We start from the raw sequence: 16,852 nt of genomic DNA, 5'->3' as shown, positions 1-16,852 counted from the left end.
CAGACTCATGTCTTAAATAAAACGTTACTTCTCATTTTCCAAAGTTCTCCTTCCGTGTATTTGGTTCATGTGCAGCAGGGACACGTTGCCTGTGCAACAGCTGCATCTGATTTATAACATAATCACACGTTGACCTTGACTGATCTGAACTTTTATTCATTCCTCTAAAGCACCAGCAGCATAAAGAAGACGCTGCCACCTGTTCCTGTTTCCAAGATTGACAAGAAACTGGAGCAGTACACACATGCTCTCGAGGTAAAACCCCATTGCGTAACAATCATTTGGACATTTTTTTTCCTCTTATCGACTTACGCAGCATGTCCACAAACTCTTACTTGTCTTTTTTCCTCTAAAAAGAAACCCATACAGATAAGCAGCCATTCTGTTGGTGTTGTTACTTCAAAGTAGTCTATAAATTGCAGGAATTTGTTGCTTTACCTTGTAAAAGTTTACACACTGTGTTCCTACCACAAAGCACACACAGTTCTGAATCTCACCGTGTTCTTCACAGGTCTCCTCCTCCAGATCAGGCGGTCACATGCTGACAGACCTGACGAGTCCCACCGAGCCTGTGTCCTCCAAGAAATGCCTGTTTGAGGCCGGAGAAGCCTGGAACCAACACGCTGTCCAAGTTTCACCATCCAAGGTAATTCATGACACAAGATGCATGATTTGCTTGCACTATTTGATGCTTTTAAACACAAGCAAACAAAAAAAAATAGATATTTCAGATGCAGGTGGACTTTAACTCTGAAGCACATAAAAACAGGTATTTGTTTTGTCACAGCAAATTAAAAAAATTCTTCCTTTCTGTGTCAGGATGCAGATGGTTTAAAAGTTGGTGTCGCTGATCTCATCAATCAGTGGGTGAGAGGCAGTGAGGATGGGAGCAGATGCAGCTCGCCCTTCAAGCCGGCAGTATGTCTGAGTCTTACGCTGAATTTCCAGTAATGCATGAACCTCTCTCAACCCCGTGCTCATTTTTTCCCAACAAGTTTGTGGCACGAGGTTCACAGCAACTGTTTATTTCTGTCAACTTCTCTCAACCCTTTACCCGTTTGAGAGCTTCCTTACCTTTTCTTTCTCAATTTAGTTTCATTATTTTTCTGACACGCTGATTTATTTTGTGTTCCTCTCTGCCTCATGCAACTGCACCCAAACCCCCTATTCATCTGGCGCAAATCATCTCGACTCAGCTCGACAGTGCAGTCTGTAAAAGCCCGCCACCTTGTGGCTGCAGCAGCAGCATTCAGATCCTGGAGTTCAGACGGAGACTAAATGTGATCTGTATGCTGCTGTCTATACAGTAAATTAAACCTGATGGTGTTTTAAACAAGAGCAAATCATGGGAGCGCATCAGTGACACTGCGGTGCATGGATGAGAGCACACTGAGGTTTCAGTGTAAATCTGAATCCGTCTCTGATGAATATTGTTTTCTCAACTGAATTTCAGGACAGCTCTGGTGGTAAAAGATATAAATTTGTGGTGACGGGTCACGGCAAGTACGAGAAGGTTTCTGTTGACGACGGCTGCAGTGAAGATGCAAACTGCCAGTCAGGTAAAACCCTCAAGCATCCTTCATTTTGTGCTGTGATGAGCAGAATTAATAAAATGTTTACCTTTTGTTTAAGTGGATTGCTTGAAATGATTTGTTTCATTTTCTTTGAGAACTGATGTAACTTATGCTGGTTAGATTCTGCATTCGAAAATCTGACCCGTGATGTGACCTTTCATTTCATTTCATTTAAAAGTATTTAAGTTTAGAAGTTATTGTGCAATTTATCACCAAATGTGGGAAGGAGGGGAAAAAAAAACACACTTACTTCTTATTAATAGGAAGATGATGAAACGCAACCCACTTCATGACAAGCTAATTAAAGGATTATTTCATGATATTCCATATGATTTCTTCCAATCAGCAAATCAAGCACCAAATGTGGATTAGAAAATAGTCCCCCCAAAATGGACCATTTCCATCTGTTTGAATCATGTTTGCTTAAACTACAGCGCTCTGCATCTAGAAGTTGTAACCTATTTGAAAATGTTTACATCTTGAGTAAGAATCAGTGGTGCAGACGGGGTTAACAAACATATTTTGCTCTTTCATGGGATTTGGTAACAATAAAGAAAATAAAGAAAAAAACACAAGCCTCATCAGCTGTGATTAGTTATATTGCCAAAGCATTACAAAAATTAACTAAATAAATAAACAAATACAAGACACAAGTTTCATATTCAGCTTTATGAGTTTTTGAGAATCACACAGTAAACAAAAACATGTCAGTTTAAGCATCTGCGTACAGTACTGAATCAGGCTGTGGTTAGCTTACAGGGGTAAGGCTCCCCTCCTCTAAAATAAAATCCACATCGGTACAGTCATCTTGGGGAAACAACAGATTTTTTAAAATCCTACATACAGACAAAACAACAACATGCTAATATCTGCCACAGCAGCACCAAAATGCTCCAAAGCTGTGAAACTTCACACTCATCAACTAATATCTGTCCTTCTTCTCCAGCTATCACTCAAACTTTCTCCATTCTGGCTTACTGCAGCAAGCTTCATCATCATCATCATCATCATCATTCAATTGTTCTCCCCTCTACATCCAACTTACAAACTCACTAATATTGTTCAGAAGTCCTGGACGATTCACCACAAGGCAGGAAAACACTACACCGGCAAGGTCGACAAGTTTATTTGTTGTTGGATGTTTCAGTGTAAAGTGTATCTTCCTAGACGCGCAACACCAGTGATATAATAAAACAGGATTCTGGTTCAGGGACCATAAAATTAGACTACGTTGCTTTTGTGGGCAAGTGAGGCCAAACGTGACTGACACACCGGACTACATGTTTTGGGGTGATACCAGGTTGAATGGAAACAAGACTAAACATCAAAAGCCATGCTACCAGCTCAGGGCTTTGAGCTTAACGCTAATAGTCCCACTGTGACAATCCTAGTCTAGCATGTTAGCATGCCAACATTTGCTAGTTGGTGCCAAATTTTAAGCGCAGCTGAGGCTGCTGGGAATGTCGCTCATGTCACAGGTAGTTATACAATAAAGTATTTGACAAATTTAAACAAATTGATTCAATAGTTGTTGAGAAATTTAAGTCGGGACCAAAGTTGCAAACCAGCTGGCAGACAGACCCAACATTACTATCCCAAGAGCCGCTTTAATGGAAAAAAAATACAAACCTCACCAAAGCACACATTTGCCTAAGCTGACATTCAGTTATATATATCGACATCAGATGGAGATCTTTAGTCGTCATGGTATTGTTCCGCCCCGAGACGTACCAGCCTGTGTGACTGTAGTTTCCTGCCTTGATTGAAAGCCTGGACATCCACCGCTTTGTTTTCTATCTATACCTGACTTGCAGAAACCTAAATCTGATCTGACTTGACCTTCAGCCGTCATTCATCTCTGTTCTCTTTCTTTCGAGATCCATCTGCCCTGTTGATCCAGGAATGTAAAAGCCCTATTTATCACAGCGATTAAAAACTCCCTACCAGCGGTCTACACTAAAAGCCTTTGTTTAGAAAAATAGAAAAAAAAGTACAGCATAACAAATGAAACCATCTTTCATCTTTCAAAGTATCTACAGCGCATGCATCCAACACTACAGTGAAAGAAAAAAGACAAATCCGTCAAAGTACAGTTTCAGATTATCTGATGATCCTTTCTTTCTTTGCATATTTTTTTCCCATTACCATCCTTATTTGATTTGATTAAAAAGTGCAAAAACCTGTATTACCTTATTATTTTTACCCTGAAAATCTGCAACAACTAAACTATGCACTGGATAAACTGATGAAAATGTCAGAAATACAAGCCCTTATTTGACATAGGGATGAATTTTCTGTCTTTGCTTTCCCAGGTTAAATTTTAAACCATGGCAAACTTGTAGCTCCAGTATTGACTCAGGTAGACAGCAGTTGAGCTGTAGTCCCCAGTAGTCTACCTCCTCATTGCAGCCTTGACTTATAAAACAACTTAAGCTATTGCAGAAATCCTCAAATGGTTTGATATTTTTGACACATATTTTCTTCTAGATTCTCTTTGCATGATTGCTTTTCTCAGAGGCTCCCTCACCTACCAGAGATCCGTCTGTTTTGTAATCAATTAGAGAAACTGCCCACATCTCAACATATTCTTGCATCAGTTCTAGTTATTTATCATTTTTTTTTCGAACCAAACCCTCTGGCTTTTCTGTTAAAGTCCTTCTGTTCTTCTTCCTGACCTTTGCGTTTTATCAGCCCCCTTTCAAACACTGCGGCTATTTTCGTGAGCGGCTTCTCTGCCGCCTCTTTAAGTTTCCTTGCATCAAAACGGGGGCTATACAGCAAAACTGGCAGGCGACTGACAAAAGCGGGAACATCGGCTTGATTGTCTTTAGGGGGATTGTCTTTCGAGGCCTTTTTGTCATCAGAATCTTTCTTGGTGGAGTTGATCTGCTGCATGATTCTTTCTTTGGTAGAGAACATCTGAAAGAGGAGGGCGTCCCACATTTTCAACGCCTTGGGACCTTGTTTGTTCACGACTCCCTCCTGATTGGCACATTGGTCTGCAGGTGGTTTATCATCATTACAACTACGATCTGTTTTCTCGTCGCCGCCACTGGACTCAGCCTGAGATTTGGCCTCCGGCTGTGGAAACTCTGGCTCCTCTGGCTCAACGACCATGTGTTTCTTGAGCCTTGTCCATCCGCTGAGCTTACCCTTGAGGCCTTTCAGCTTCTGGGCTGCTTTGGGCTCAGCAGATGAAGGGGACGTTTCTGCTTTAATAGGCTTCTCGTCAGTTGAAGATGCAGTCGATGTCGTTGACTTCCTGGAGGATTCGACCGCCGGGGCTTCCTTCGGTGCAGCTGTAGTTTTGGTCCTCGGAACATCCTTGTCTTTGAGTCCAGTTTTTTGCTGAGATGGTGGTGATGTTCCTCTTTTTGGTGATGGAGCTTTGACTGAGACTGAGGCCTGAGGCAGAGAGGCAGGAGTGGCAGAGTCAATCACAGCGGCTTTAACTACGGATGGTTTCATGTCTGTATCTGTTGCTGGCTTTTCAGGGGAAATGTTCTCTACTGGTGGCTCTTTCGACGGCTGAACATTACTGATGTGTGGACTAATCTGGATGGGACTGGGTGGAGACCTTGGGTCGTTTTGCATAACTAAAGGTTTTGTTTCTACAGTGGCAGAGGGGGGCCTTGGTTCTACCTGCTTAGTAGGAGGTTGCAATTTTAGAGTGGGTTTACTGGTTGAAACAGGATCAGGAGAATGAGTGGGAGCATTAGTTTCAGTGTTCACTGGGGAGACTTTTTCTTTCTTCATCGAATTCGCTGCCAGGTTTGTTTTTATCGTGTTTGTTTGGGAATGTATTTTGACTTCAGCACCGTTTGTCACGACTGAAGTGTCCTTTACTGTAAGTACTTTTATTTCTGGTTTTGAGATATTCTCTTTGATCAAGTTAGCGGACGGCTGAGTAGCACTAGTAGGAGTATGATTTCGAACAGGAATAACTGGAGGTTTTGTCTGGTCTTTCACTATGACTGACAAGGGTTTCGTTTCAATAGCATAGTTCACAGAGACAGGAGTTTGAGGGGACTGGGGCAAGGTTGGAGTATATGTTTGATAGGTAGGTGTATTACGCACTCTTGGCTCTGGTAGAGGGGAGGATCTTACTATAGGAGGGCTAGGTTGGGCTCTTGAATCTCTGGTGGCTTCAGCAGGCGGATGAATATTTGTAACAGTGTGCGAGACGGTTTGAGTATTTACAGTCTGAAAGTTAGTTTCTATAGATTTCTGTGTTTCAGTGACAGATTGCCTAAACTGTTTGACTTCAGTCAGAGAGCTCAATGAATTCACAGCTGCTTTAACGTCTCCAGATGTGATTTGACGTGCAACTGTTTGCTGTTCTACAGTGATACTAGATATGTTAGCCATGGCAGCACCAGATACAGTGGAAGTTGTCATCTCCGTTCTAGATGTTACAGGATTTTTAGGTCTTGCAGGGGGACTTGTTAAAGGTTTATTGACTATTATTGGCTGAATCAAAGGAGATTGCTCTTTAACGGTGGCGGTGTCATTCGTATTTTGTGGTGCAGAAGATCTGAGCTCAGCAAGAAGGCTGGCAATTGGTGCCTCTGAGTTTGTGTAGATTCCTGTTTGAGGAACAGAGCCATAAACAGGTTTTGCATCAGTACCTGGTTTGGTTGCAGATCGACTTTCGGGTCTGTCTAATCTCAGCTGAGGGCTTTTTGGTATGACACGTCTCATGATGGGGCTTGACGGCACAGGACTTTTAATCATCTGCACAGTGTTTAAAGGTTGTTTGATGCTTGCTGCTGGGCTGGTCATTGCCGGCAAAGTAACTTCTGCATGAGGAACATCGCTGCCTACATTTTGTTTGTTTGAGTTTGCCATTTCAAAAGGTCTGCTTTGCTGAATAGCCACTACACTTCCAGGTTGTCTGGGTGAGACTGTGTCCGCCAAAGACTTACTGACAGTAAGCGATCCTTCAGATGGTTTTTTGGACAGTTTGGTTTCACTGCTCGGTGTGTTTAGTGCCACGTGTCCTTTTGCAGGATCAGAAGCTGGTCTCGTTTCAATAGCGCATTTTGTTTGAATGTTTTCTGCTCTAACAGGTTTAGTGGGAAGATGCATTGATGCAAGAGACTGCATTGGTGTTGTCCTGTAGGGTTTTTCATGCAATTCTGCGTCTACTGTCGAGTTGCTGATTCTGTTAGTGGTGGTTTGGGGTTCTACATTAACTTTGCGTAACAGTTGTGTGTCTTTTGCAGCGATGTTGAGATTTGTTTCAGTTACTTGTGTGGCCTCTGTGGTAGTTCTGCTTGAACTGGTGTAGAAACTTTCCACTTGAACAACTTTTTCTTGGCCACTCACTCCTATGCTTGGCGATGTCTTTGGAAGCACATTTTCACCAGCTGTGGTTAGCTTTTGGGGCACACTAGAGCCCCTATCAGGGAATCCAATATCTGAAATGTTTGTGGAGACAGATTGGTCAGGCAGTTTGGTTTCTGTGGTGGGTTTTGGTGGGTTAGTATCAAAAGCAGGCATATTGAGTACTGTTGGCGCTTGTGATGATTTCAAAGGCAGACTTTCTCTCAGCAAAGGGATCTTGTTTTCTACTATTTTATTATTTCCATGAATGTTTATTTCTGCACTGAGATGTTGTGTTATGTTTGTGCTTTGGAGGGATGCTGTGCAGATATTGTGCTTTGCAGAACAAACAGATGCCGTGACTGGCTGATGGAGCAAAACAGATCCTGTGGTAGCATTAATTGATTCTTTAGAGAATATATTTGAATATTGGGTCTCAGTGTTTGTTTTGTCAGGGATATGTTCTGTATTAGCTGCCACGGAAGACAAAATGTTCCCTATGTTTGTTTTACTTGGTAGAGGAAACCCACTGCTTATATTTATATTCTGGTTAACTTCATCCCTTTGCTTATGTAAAACAGTTTCAGTGGCCAATTTGGTGGCTTGTTGATTTTCTATGAAGGATGCACCATTCACAATGGCCCTGCCTGAGATTTTGGGCTCTAATTCTGTGAACAGGGATTGATTAATCAGGTTTTTACAGTCAGCTAGGTCTGTAACAGGCTCGGTGGGTAGTGATGGAGGGACTCCACCAGCAGTTTGGTAAGACTTCACTGGCGCTATCTCTATTTGTCCTGACTTTGTGTCCTTGGAATCACCTTTCGTAGATGTTTTCTCATGACTGTCACCTTTCTCCCTGACATTCTTGTCTTTTGCACTTTTTTGCCGTGTTTCTGTATTTGAATCTACTCTCACTAAAGGTAAGGAAAAGCTTGACAGACCACTGCTATCAGCCAGACATGGAGTCGTATTTAGCGCTGCCTCTATAGAAAAAAGTGCCGCACTTTGTGCGTGTACCTCACCTGCTTTAGGTATTGGAGCCTCAGTGTATGAGGCTTTTGATGCAGATACTTCACTTGTGGACTGCTGAATTGTTTTCTCTGCCAAGCCAAGGGGAAGCTCAGGTTTTATTGTGTCCATGCTACAAGTTTTGAGTGACTGTATTCCAATACTGTGAGCTTCAGACCGACTTTCCTCAAACACATCTTTGCTACATGTGACAATCCCTTCAGAATCCCTTGGAGTTGATTGTGGCTGTGTATTTTGATCCGCGGAAACCTCCATCGAAGGGGGAAGATCTGGGTTTCCATTTAGTTGTTCTGTTTCATCAGACTTGGAGACATGTGATCCATCTACAGCTAGATCCGACCGCGTTTTGTTTGAAGATCTTTCATCAACCCTTGCGGGTGCAGGGCTCTGATGTAATGACGTAGTCTTAATCCCACCGTAGGCGGTATATTGAGCTGGAGTAAGCCCATAGTACATTGATCGTGATTTGGGCTTTGAGGCCGCTAATGTCATTTGAGTCTCCAGTAGTGACGACAATGACTTGCGGGCCTCATTCACAGGGTGATGGTATATGGATGGCAGGGGGCTTGAACTTAGTGGTGCTTGCATAGAAATCACTGGTGCAGGGTTTAAATTATTTGGTGCAGGGGAGAAAAATGATGGAACCTTTGGCAAAGAGGAAACTTGACTCTCCAAAACTTGGTCAGTATGTAGTTTTGGGATGATTGGTTCCCTAAGTGTTGGTTTAACCACAGCAGAGTCTGATGCAGGCATACTCAATGCCAAATTCTCTCTGGGGTATTGCTCAGTAGTTTTTGTTCTTTGTATATTTTGAATCTCTATATCTTTATAATTGCTGTCTTGTATGACTGCGTTCTGTTGAATATCATCAGTCACCTGCAGTTCTTTTGTAGCAGCAGGAGGTTTACTTATGCCAATAGTTTGACTGGCTGAGTTTTCGTTGTGTCTTGGAGCTTCATTGCATCTTGACGCCTTGTTGAGAATCGCAGATTGTAACTCCTGAGAAGAGTTGAAAGCAGGACTTGCAGCAAATAAGAGCGGGTTAGGTTTGGATATTTCAATAAAAGGTGTGGATACTCTAGCTGGTGTGCAAGAGGGAGTCTTGGGTCGTCCAGATTGGGACCACGCCACCGACAGTTTCTGATCAGTTTTCACCACTGACACAGCCGTTTTCTCCCTGGATACAGCTGATACCATTACACCCTGGTTGGTTGCACTTATTAATGTCAGGTCCTGGATTGAGGGAGGTTTAGAGATCTCATAAAATGTTGCCTTTGAAGTATAAATCCTAGTTTGTGCTGTGTCGGGCCTTGTCTCTTTCACTGCTTCAACAAGTGATATTTTTGAGGCGGTTATCTCAGAGGTCATCTGGCATGGAATGAAGTTGCCATTACTGCTAGGTCTGGCAGTCCAAGATGATGCCTGGCTCTGAGGGTAGTCTTTTGAACTGGTGTTTGTCTCCCTCTGGCTGGGAATAAAAGGTTGTGTCTGAGTGTTTGAAACTGATAGCAGCAGTGGAACAGGAGGTAGGTCTGAAACTTGAGAAGGTGGCATGCCCGGGCCAAAGTTGGGGGCGGCCGGGGATAGGGTTAGGCTATGCGTTGATATTTTAGTGCTGGACTGCGACATAGAGGCTGGAGCGACTGTTGTGACTGACCCATGGGAATTTGGTGTCATGTTTAAACTGAGAGCAGAAGAAAGAGGTGGTGCAGGAAGTTGCTCAGGTGGTGACGGGGGTTGTGAAGCCGAATGTGGCATCATGAAAGGAGTCACATCATCGAATAAAAACGAGGAGCACTCATAGAGTGGAGCCACCTGCTCCTCAGAAGTTCTGATCTGAGCATTGTAGGACTGAGGGGGGAAGCTGCCAGTTTGGCTGTTTGGGCTGCTCCGTGGATGAGGGAATGCAGATGCAGAGTGATCAGAGAGGGAGCTAAAGGGAAAACTAGACACTGAAGGGTCCGCAATGTAGACTGACTCTGGTGTCCTGGGCGGGCTGGACTGGTCACTGTGCTCAAGGTCCGTGCTAGCTTCGTTGACAGGTGACAAACAGGAGCGAAATGGGATAGGCGTCTGAGATAGGCTGCCTTTTTTCTTGGCTCGTTTTTTCTTGAGTTTCTGAAGCCTCGCATTGTCTTTGCCTGGCTTTGGCAGTAAGGGCGGAGGATAATGCTGGGAAAGGTCAGGATCCAGCCCATTACTATAGCTTACTTCCATCAGCATTTCAGATTCCTGCAAGACAGAAGAGAAACATCAGTCTTTTTAACTTCCTCCAAAAACTTTCTGAACAGACACAAACCAGGCAAATGATTCATCATAACAGGGCTGTTATCTAACAGTCTGTTTCATCATAGGTCTATTGTAGTCCATATCAAAAATGAGTCAACGTTTCCCAGAAAAAAAAGAGAAAATCAAAGCCAAGCTCTAACAAATAACTTTTCAATAGAAACTAGATCATTAAGAAGAGAGGAGCAAGACTTTGATGAAGTGCCTTTGTTGCATGGCGTGCTGTCTCTAATCGCTAAACAATTAGAAATGTTGAGAAGTTTTGTTCCAATGCAGCATTTGGCCAGAAAATGCATTTTTATGTCAGAAATATCATCAGCTGGGCAAATAATCCCTGTGTTTGTTTTTTTTTTATTAATTGGATATTCAATTTAGGTCCTATGTTGTTTGACAAGTATAGATGTTGATATGACATTGTAAAACCTTGTCGTTCTTCTTTTTCAGCGGGACTTTTCTATGAAGATTTGTAAAACACAAACTGGACTTTAAGGAATTTTGGGTAAAAAAAAAAATCTTTGATACTGCACAAATTATAGCCACTATCACTTTACCATTCTCTGTATTTCAGGTTTAAGTTGGAAATGAATTTAAATGATGTTGTAATAACACATTTCCTGTAATACTTTGTATAATTTTACAAAAGGTAGTGACACAAATAGTGTGTCTTTTTTCTTTTCATCCTGAATTTTAATCTCAAGATCTTTGAAAACGTTGCAATAACTTCAATTAAACAGATTCCTGCTGTGTGTTCCTCAATAAAAGTTTCTGTCTTTGCTTCCTTTGTCATTTACTGTGTCAGTGACCTTATTGTCGTCTTCTGTGTTCCCAGTATAGTGTGTTCAGCTGCTTACCATCTGTACTGATTTAACCTGTGCTAATGGCTCTGAGACAAGTCTGCAGCTGGCTTTAGAAAACTATGAGCTCTCATGACAAACGAGCTCATTAGGGCTTCAAAACTCTTAATTGGGTCCTGAAGATGCTGCATGGCTACAAGAAGCGTCAACATTGGAAATAGAAAGGCATGTAAAGCCGTTGCTTATGGCAAGGCTACTTTGAAATGATGACAAACTACTTATGAAAATAGTCTCTCAAGGAGACTGTCGGATTTAAAAATGACCTCCGCAAGAAATAAAAGTAAACCCAAAGGACAGTGATTGACACATACAGGAGGGTGACCAGGTCCATGCAGGGAGGAGGGGTGCTAGTAGTGAATGTTCATAGGCAAGGAAACTTAAAATGGGAGCAGCTGTAAATTGGGTCAGAATTCCACAGTCATTGACATAACAAGCAAACAATGAGAAGGAGGTTAAAGGTCAGAAACATAATTAACTGACAATAAATATGATATACATGCTTCTGTAGCCAGGATATTAGCCAGATGTGTTTAAAAAGGATTTGGGAGAAACGAGCTGCAGAGGAGGGGAGCTGAATCAAATGAAAGTATTTTACCAGTAATATGAAGGAAGACTCATTTATTTCAACAGATATCTCTAGTAAAATTCAACTACTCTTCTTTAAAACACATGTTTTCTAGGTAAAGTATTCTACAGAGGAAGCTTACACAATATCTCAAGAATAATTCATATTCAAACTTTGACATTGACAATTTATTGACATTTTATGGTAGTTTCGTTTACTGTATAATCTACTTTTCCTTGGCTGTCTCGAGTGGCAACATGAGCTTATTGTTCCTTTCCTGTCTGAATGCTGGAGTATCTTTGGGTGACACTAGAAAATGTCCAGAGTCTAATTTTAGCCTGAGCGAAATAAGAGCAAACACCCTGACACCAAGCACCTGCTGCCTGCTGTCCTGCACTCACACAAACAGCCTCAGTCTGCTGGATATCAATCTGAGACCCAAATCCTCTCAGACCGACTCTGGCTGCGTGCTTAGCTTCGTGTTTTAGAGCGATGATTATATTTAATTTTTGAAAATGTCACGTTTGCCCCAGAGAGAAGCAGGAAAATTGGACCCAACAGGAAGTGCAAGTAACCAAAAAAAAAAAAAAAAACCCTCTGTATGTCATGAAATTAAAGATTTTGGGCGTTTTTTGAGCAGACGTTTAACATGAATCTGTGCTGTCGAAGCGACTCCTGAAGTCACAGTGACAAGGAAGCCAGCTGACACATTAGAAGTCCCCCTTTTAAGGCTCTGGGGTTGGATATCTTGGAGGCTTTCATTGGAGCAGCTCAAAAGGGGAAAGTATAATATTAGCTTTGTGATAAAACTGTGTCATGACCTCATTCAGTCTAGCTTTGAAGAACACAATTAAACAAAACAGAGGGCAGGCTCTCCAGTAATCATCATGTTGCTAGTTTATGCATCTGAGCAACACTTACCTGATATGGAAATAGGTGTTGCTTGTGTTTTGCTGGGCAGGCTGCAAAGCAAACAAAACAGAGAAAATTTATTTGCAGCTAAAAGTGGACTACAGTAAAGGCCAATAAAAAGATTTAAGTATAACTACTGTGCAAGTGTGCAGGTTTTGCTAAAGGCTAATGGCTAATTCCAGCTTAAATCTTACATCTAAAAGTGTGCAGAAACAGGGTAAACATTGCAGTGCATGCGCTTCCTCTCACAGAAATACATACAGTATTTGCATCATGCGTTTAAGATTTCATATAGCGCATTGCTTCTATCATGCACCATTTGCAAGTTAGCACCCAGCTAACAGGTCATGCTGCAGTATCACCAGCTTGTCAATCAACAGACACTGAGTTTGACTGGTTTACCTTCGGCGAGCGGCTGTCGGGACAAACTGCTCTCTGCTTGTTAATCCCTGATCAGGGTGCCACATGGCCGACTCATCCTGAAGTGAACTGAAGCCTTAGGGAGCGAGCCACAGTGCCCGTGGCCACTCCAAAAATAAAACTGTTGCCTTCAGTGTGTGTTGCAGGGGCAGATGGGGGTTTCCAGGCCACCTGAGATGGCTGAGATGCAGCCCCTACAGGCGGTCTGCAGACACCTCCACCTGAGGGAAGGTGGTCGTTGTTGTTAGCTCAACAGACAAGCAGGAAGAAAATATCAGTTTGTAAGCAATAGCAAGAGGCCTGTACCTGGCATCAACAAGAACGGGTTCACTGGTTTTTAACCCAGCATCTATTCAAGTTTTGTTGACAATGAGATCCTCAATCACAAGCCAACTCCTAGTCCAAGGGAACTACCTTTTTGAGGAACTAAAAGTTTCCGTCAGCCTGTTGATGTCTGGGGTTAACAATGGGGAAAACAAATTGTTTTCATTTTCTTGAAAATGGCAGCTTAATAAAACGCTGTGAGTACTCCACCAATCAGAAATGTTAAGTGCTGCAAGCTCCACCCCCAAAACGTCAAAGTCATGTTCTCCAAGATGATGAATGAATTTTTGGAGGTTAAAATAATGTGCCTGGAACTTCAAGGGTAACTCAGTGGCCATGTTACATTGTGTTTAATGTAGGTGGAAGATGCTGAAGAGGAAGAAGAATGCCTGGAGTGAAAAAAGGCGATTGATTTTGAATTTTTTAGACTGTCCATAAAATGTCCAGCACTACAATCTGGTACCTACATTACCCACTTCGTAACGTAGTCACTGAGTGACATCACTGGAGGCAGTTTACCAGATTACATGCAGCTTCCTCTGGAGCCACAGAAGGACCTGTAAACATACTCTTTAATGCTAGGATGTGTAAAAGAGTTACCCTTTAATTTTGAACCAGTACCTGTGATGGAAACATGGCTTCTCAGCTTGTTCAGGCTTTCAAAAGCAGTGATAAATATCAGTTTACAAAAGAGAAGTCGTGTGATGTTGAGCCAAATCAAACACATTTATTTTGTTTTTTTCTTAGGTTTCACTTTATTTTGACCAGATTTCTGTCCACATTATAGTTGTAGTCTATATGAATAACCCCAGTAGACCTGACAGAAGGCAGGGTTTGCAACTGTGTTGTAATCAGCATAAGTATGACTTTATTATAACCTTTCTTTTTAAAAGAGTATTATAATGGCTTACGAGTCCTAAATGAGCTCCATACTTGATGGGGAAGATATCAAAATGGCAAGTTTTTGGGTGGGGAAGTTGTTTTTTTATAAGAATCTTAAGTATTTTAACAAGGGTTTGACAAAGAAAAATAAAAATAGCAGTGAACCCTTCAACCTCCAGCCTGTCTGTAGTTGACTAAAGTTACAGCTTTCTGTCAATGCTGCTATAAACACGTGTTTCCATGCGGTGCCTGTTCTGCAAACCAAGTGTCACTTTACATCATAAAACTTTCCCTCCTATTTCCTCCTGGAGAATTTATTTCTGTGAGGCGGGATTAGGAAGTTGGCCTGAAACTAAATGTTCTCTGCTTTGTAGTCTGCCAGGCATGTACACCAGTCACTACATCAGCGGAGCCACTCATGTAACTATGTGGCATAGTTTTGTGTATTTTGTTTCTCCAAAACTCTGTATTTTATTTTATGATAACTGACAGTCAGTGTTGTTGCACCAGAACCTATGACCACTAGTGGCAGCATTGGGTTGCATTGAGTAAGTGATCTTACTGAGGCCTTCTCCAGGGAGGGGTCAAGGGAAACTCAAACCCCTTCCAGTGCTCCTCTACTTTAGCTGCTGACAGGTTAGCTAGCTGTCTGTGAACCAGGTGGGATCTCAATGAAGGAATGAACACAAAATACCAACAAATTTGGAGGCACCCTTTCAAGTTCAGTTTGTTCTTTCTCTGCATCAAATAAATGGTCAGTACATTTCAAACGATGAATAGGATGTGTTGGTGTGCTCGAGGACTGTGTTTATACAATCAAACTCCAGAAAAACGCAAGTGTGCTTGAAGAAAAGGATCAGCATGTGAGAAGACACAACAAACTTCATGCGTGGAGCTAGAACAAAAGTACTTGAAGTAGGTTAAAATAGCCTTTTTTCAAAAAATTGCTACTTACTTAGAGAAGACGTGTCATCTCCCACATGGGATTCACTGACATCTCCACCTGCATCCACTCAATCAAGATTGGTTGACGCCCCTTGCCAAGTCTACAAAATGTTTGCTTGATCTTTGTCCAGAATGTTGTACCCTAATGAAGACCTTCAAGGTTAATGCCGGCAGTATTTTATTGTTCTATAAGTAGCCATGTTTTGCATAATTCAATTGTGTAATATTTTCAGCTCCACACATGAGTACTATGTCCATGTCAGTGGGAAGTGGTTCAGATAAACAGCTTTGAGTTGGGGTTTACGTGGCTTTGGCCACTAACTAAAACATAAAGGAGAAGCAACCACCAGTTTACAGAGTTGTTACAGGAAAAGGGTGCTGAACAGACAGCATCATTAGTGGTCATTAGAGGTCATGTTTCTGGTCACCTGATGAATTGAAGTGTGATATTCACTCTCCTTTAACTTTTGGTTTGGTTTGACATCAAGCTTGTGCTTCATCATCAGCTGAGACAACTTGAGACAACCAATTATGTTCATTGAGGTGCACAGATAGGCCATTATAACCTGACACTTCTCACTATTACTCTGCTGATGTACCCGGTGATGATGTTTATGTCCGTTAATGAGGATTAGCTCTCTCATCCTTGACGATGCTCAAATTCATGAAGGGCTCCGTCAAAGAACAGAGCCTTTCCTGCCAAACATAACAGCTTACTATGATTAGTCAACTCCATAGTCATCAGAAACAGACGTTTGCAGCCCCCATCAGAAGTATGGTTTGATTTTAGAAAAAGAAGCACCATTGTTCTGGTCAAGTTAGATTGAATTTTGTTTCCCAGAAAATGCATTTGCTGTCAATAAGCATAATTTCTAGGATACAGGGTTGAATGCAAGTGGTGGAAGATGTCTTCAGATCAGTCACTTAAGTAAAAGCATTAACCACACTGTAAACATAAAAAGGTCATTCATGTTGTTGTAGTCATTCTGAACTATTGTATAGGACAGCAAATAATGTTATTATGGACTAGTAAGTGATTTTTTTCTCTATTATTTGATTTATTGTTTGGTGAAAGATGCTCACAATTACCCAAAGTGACAACTTTTTATAGTTTTGATTTGTTCAACAGCAAGTCCAATATTAGAATAATAAAGGGAAAGTAGCAAATCGATACAAGTGTAAGTATTTTTACCTGAAAAATGACTAATTATCAGTGTAGTTAATAATTAGTGTCCGTCATTTGACAAATTGATTAATAATTGTGTTGTCCCAGCCATACATGTAGAGTAGCTTATATCCTGTCAGGTTGTTTATTTCAAAACAAAGCATCATTTTATAAGCTCTCAGAAAATAACCTGTCAAACAATTGTAGTGAAGTAAATAGAGCAATATTCCATTATTAGAATGAATGAATTAGGCATGAAAAGAAAAGGTTCAATTTGTCAGGGAAGGGTTAAAAGGAAAACTATGGAAGGGAAAGGAGGACCCAAACGCAATACACACGGGAGGCGAGGATAAGGGAACAAACAAAAAGCGAGCTTTAATGAAAGCTGATACAAAAACCAAGGCAGCCAAAACGGAACAAAAAGCAAAGTAACAACTGAAACAACCAGGCAAAGTAGCAACTTAACGGCAAGACAAAGTACAACGAAAAAAATCAAAGTTCAACCCAAACATGGAAAAAATGCAACATAAATCCAAAACATACCAAACGGGCATGGAGCATGGACAGGAGC

General features: G+C 41.6%; 2 protein-coding genes across 5 annotated transcripts in view; one reads left to right on the top strand and one right to left on the bottom strand.

Moving 5' to 3' along the window:
- The window catches only part of LOC119018504 (lymphocyte-specific protein 1-like), a 26,894-nt gene extending 15,905 nt beyond the window's left edge, over positions 1-10,989 (top strand). The window contains exons 10-14 of the mRNA XM_037096224.1: positions 171-255; positions 512-646; positions 820-918; positions 1,454-1,559; positions 10,659-10,989. Of these exons, the coding sequence (XP_036952119.1) occupies positions 171-255; positions 512-646; positions 820-918; positions 1,454-1,559; positions 10,659-10,684 (451 nt within the window). The 3' untranslated portion in view covers positions 10,685-10,989. The remainder of the gene's footprint in view (positions 1-170; positions 256-511; positions 647-819; positions 919-1,453; positions 1,560-10,658) is intronic.
- LOC119018502 (mucin-12-like) lies at positions 2,225-16,852 on the bottom strand. 4 transcript variants are annotated; one of them, XM_037096221.1, is made up of 5 exons: positions 15,127-15,328; positions 12,948-13,186; positions 12,555-12,595; positions 7,922-10,160; positions 4,658-4,979 (listed from the first exon to the last, which is right to left on the bottom strand). In XM_037096221.1, exons 4-5 carry the CDS (start codon positions 10,149-10,151, stop codon positions 4,804-4,806), a joined length of 2,406 nt encoding a protein of 801 aa, XP_036952116.1. In that variant the 5' UTR covers positions 10,152-10,160; positions 12,555-12,595; positions 12,948-13,186; positions 15,127-15,328; the 3' UTR covers positions 4,658-4,803. The 4 variants fall into 4 exon arrangements, with proteins under 4 accessions (XP_036952115.1, XP_036952113.1, XP_036952114.1 ...); XM_037096220.1 differs by lacking the exon at positions 15,127-15,328 and adding an exon at positions 16,825-16,852 and having other exon boundaries at positions 2,225-10,160; XM_037096218.1 differs by having other exon boundaries at positions 2,225-10,160; positions 15,127-15,326.

Source organism: Acanthopagrus latus, chromosome 4 (assembly GCF_904848185.1).
Source record: "Acanthopagrus latus isolate v.2019 chromosome 4, fAcaLat1.1, whole genome shotgun sequence".
Lineage (NCBI taxonomy): Eukaryota > Metazoa > Chordata > Actinopteri > Spariformes > Sparidae > Acanthopagrus > Acanthopagrus latus.
The sequence above is the reverse complement of the archived record's forward strand: the minus strand, read 5'-3'. Positions and strand labels throughout refer to the sequence as shown.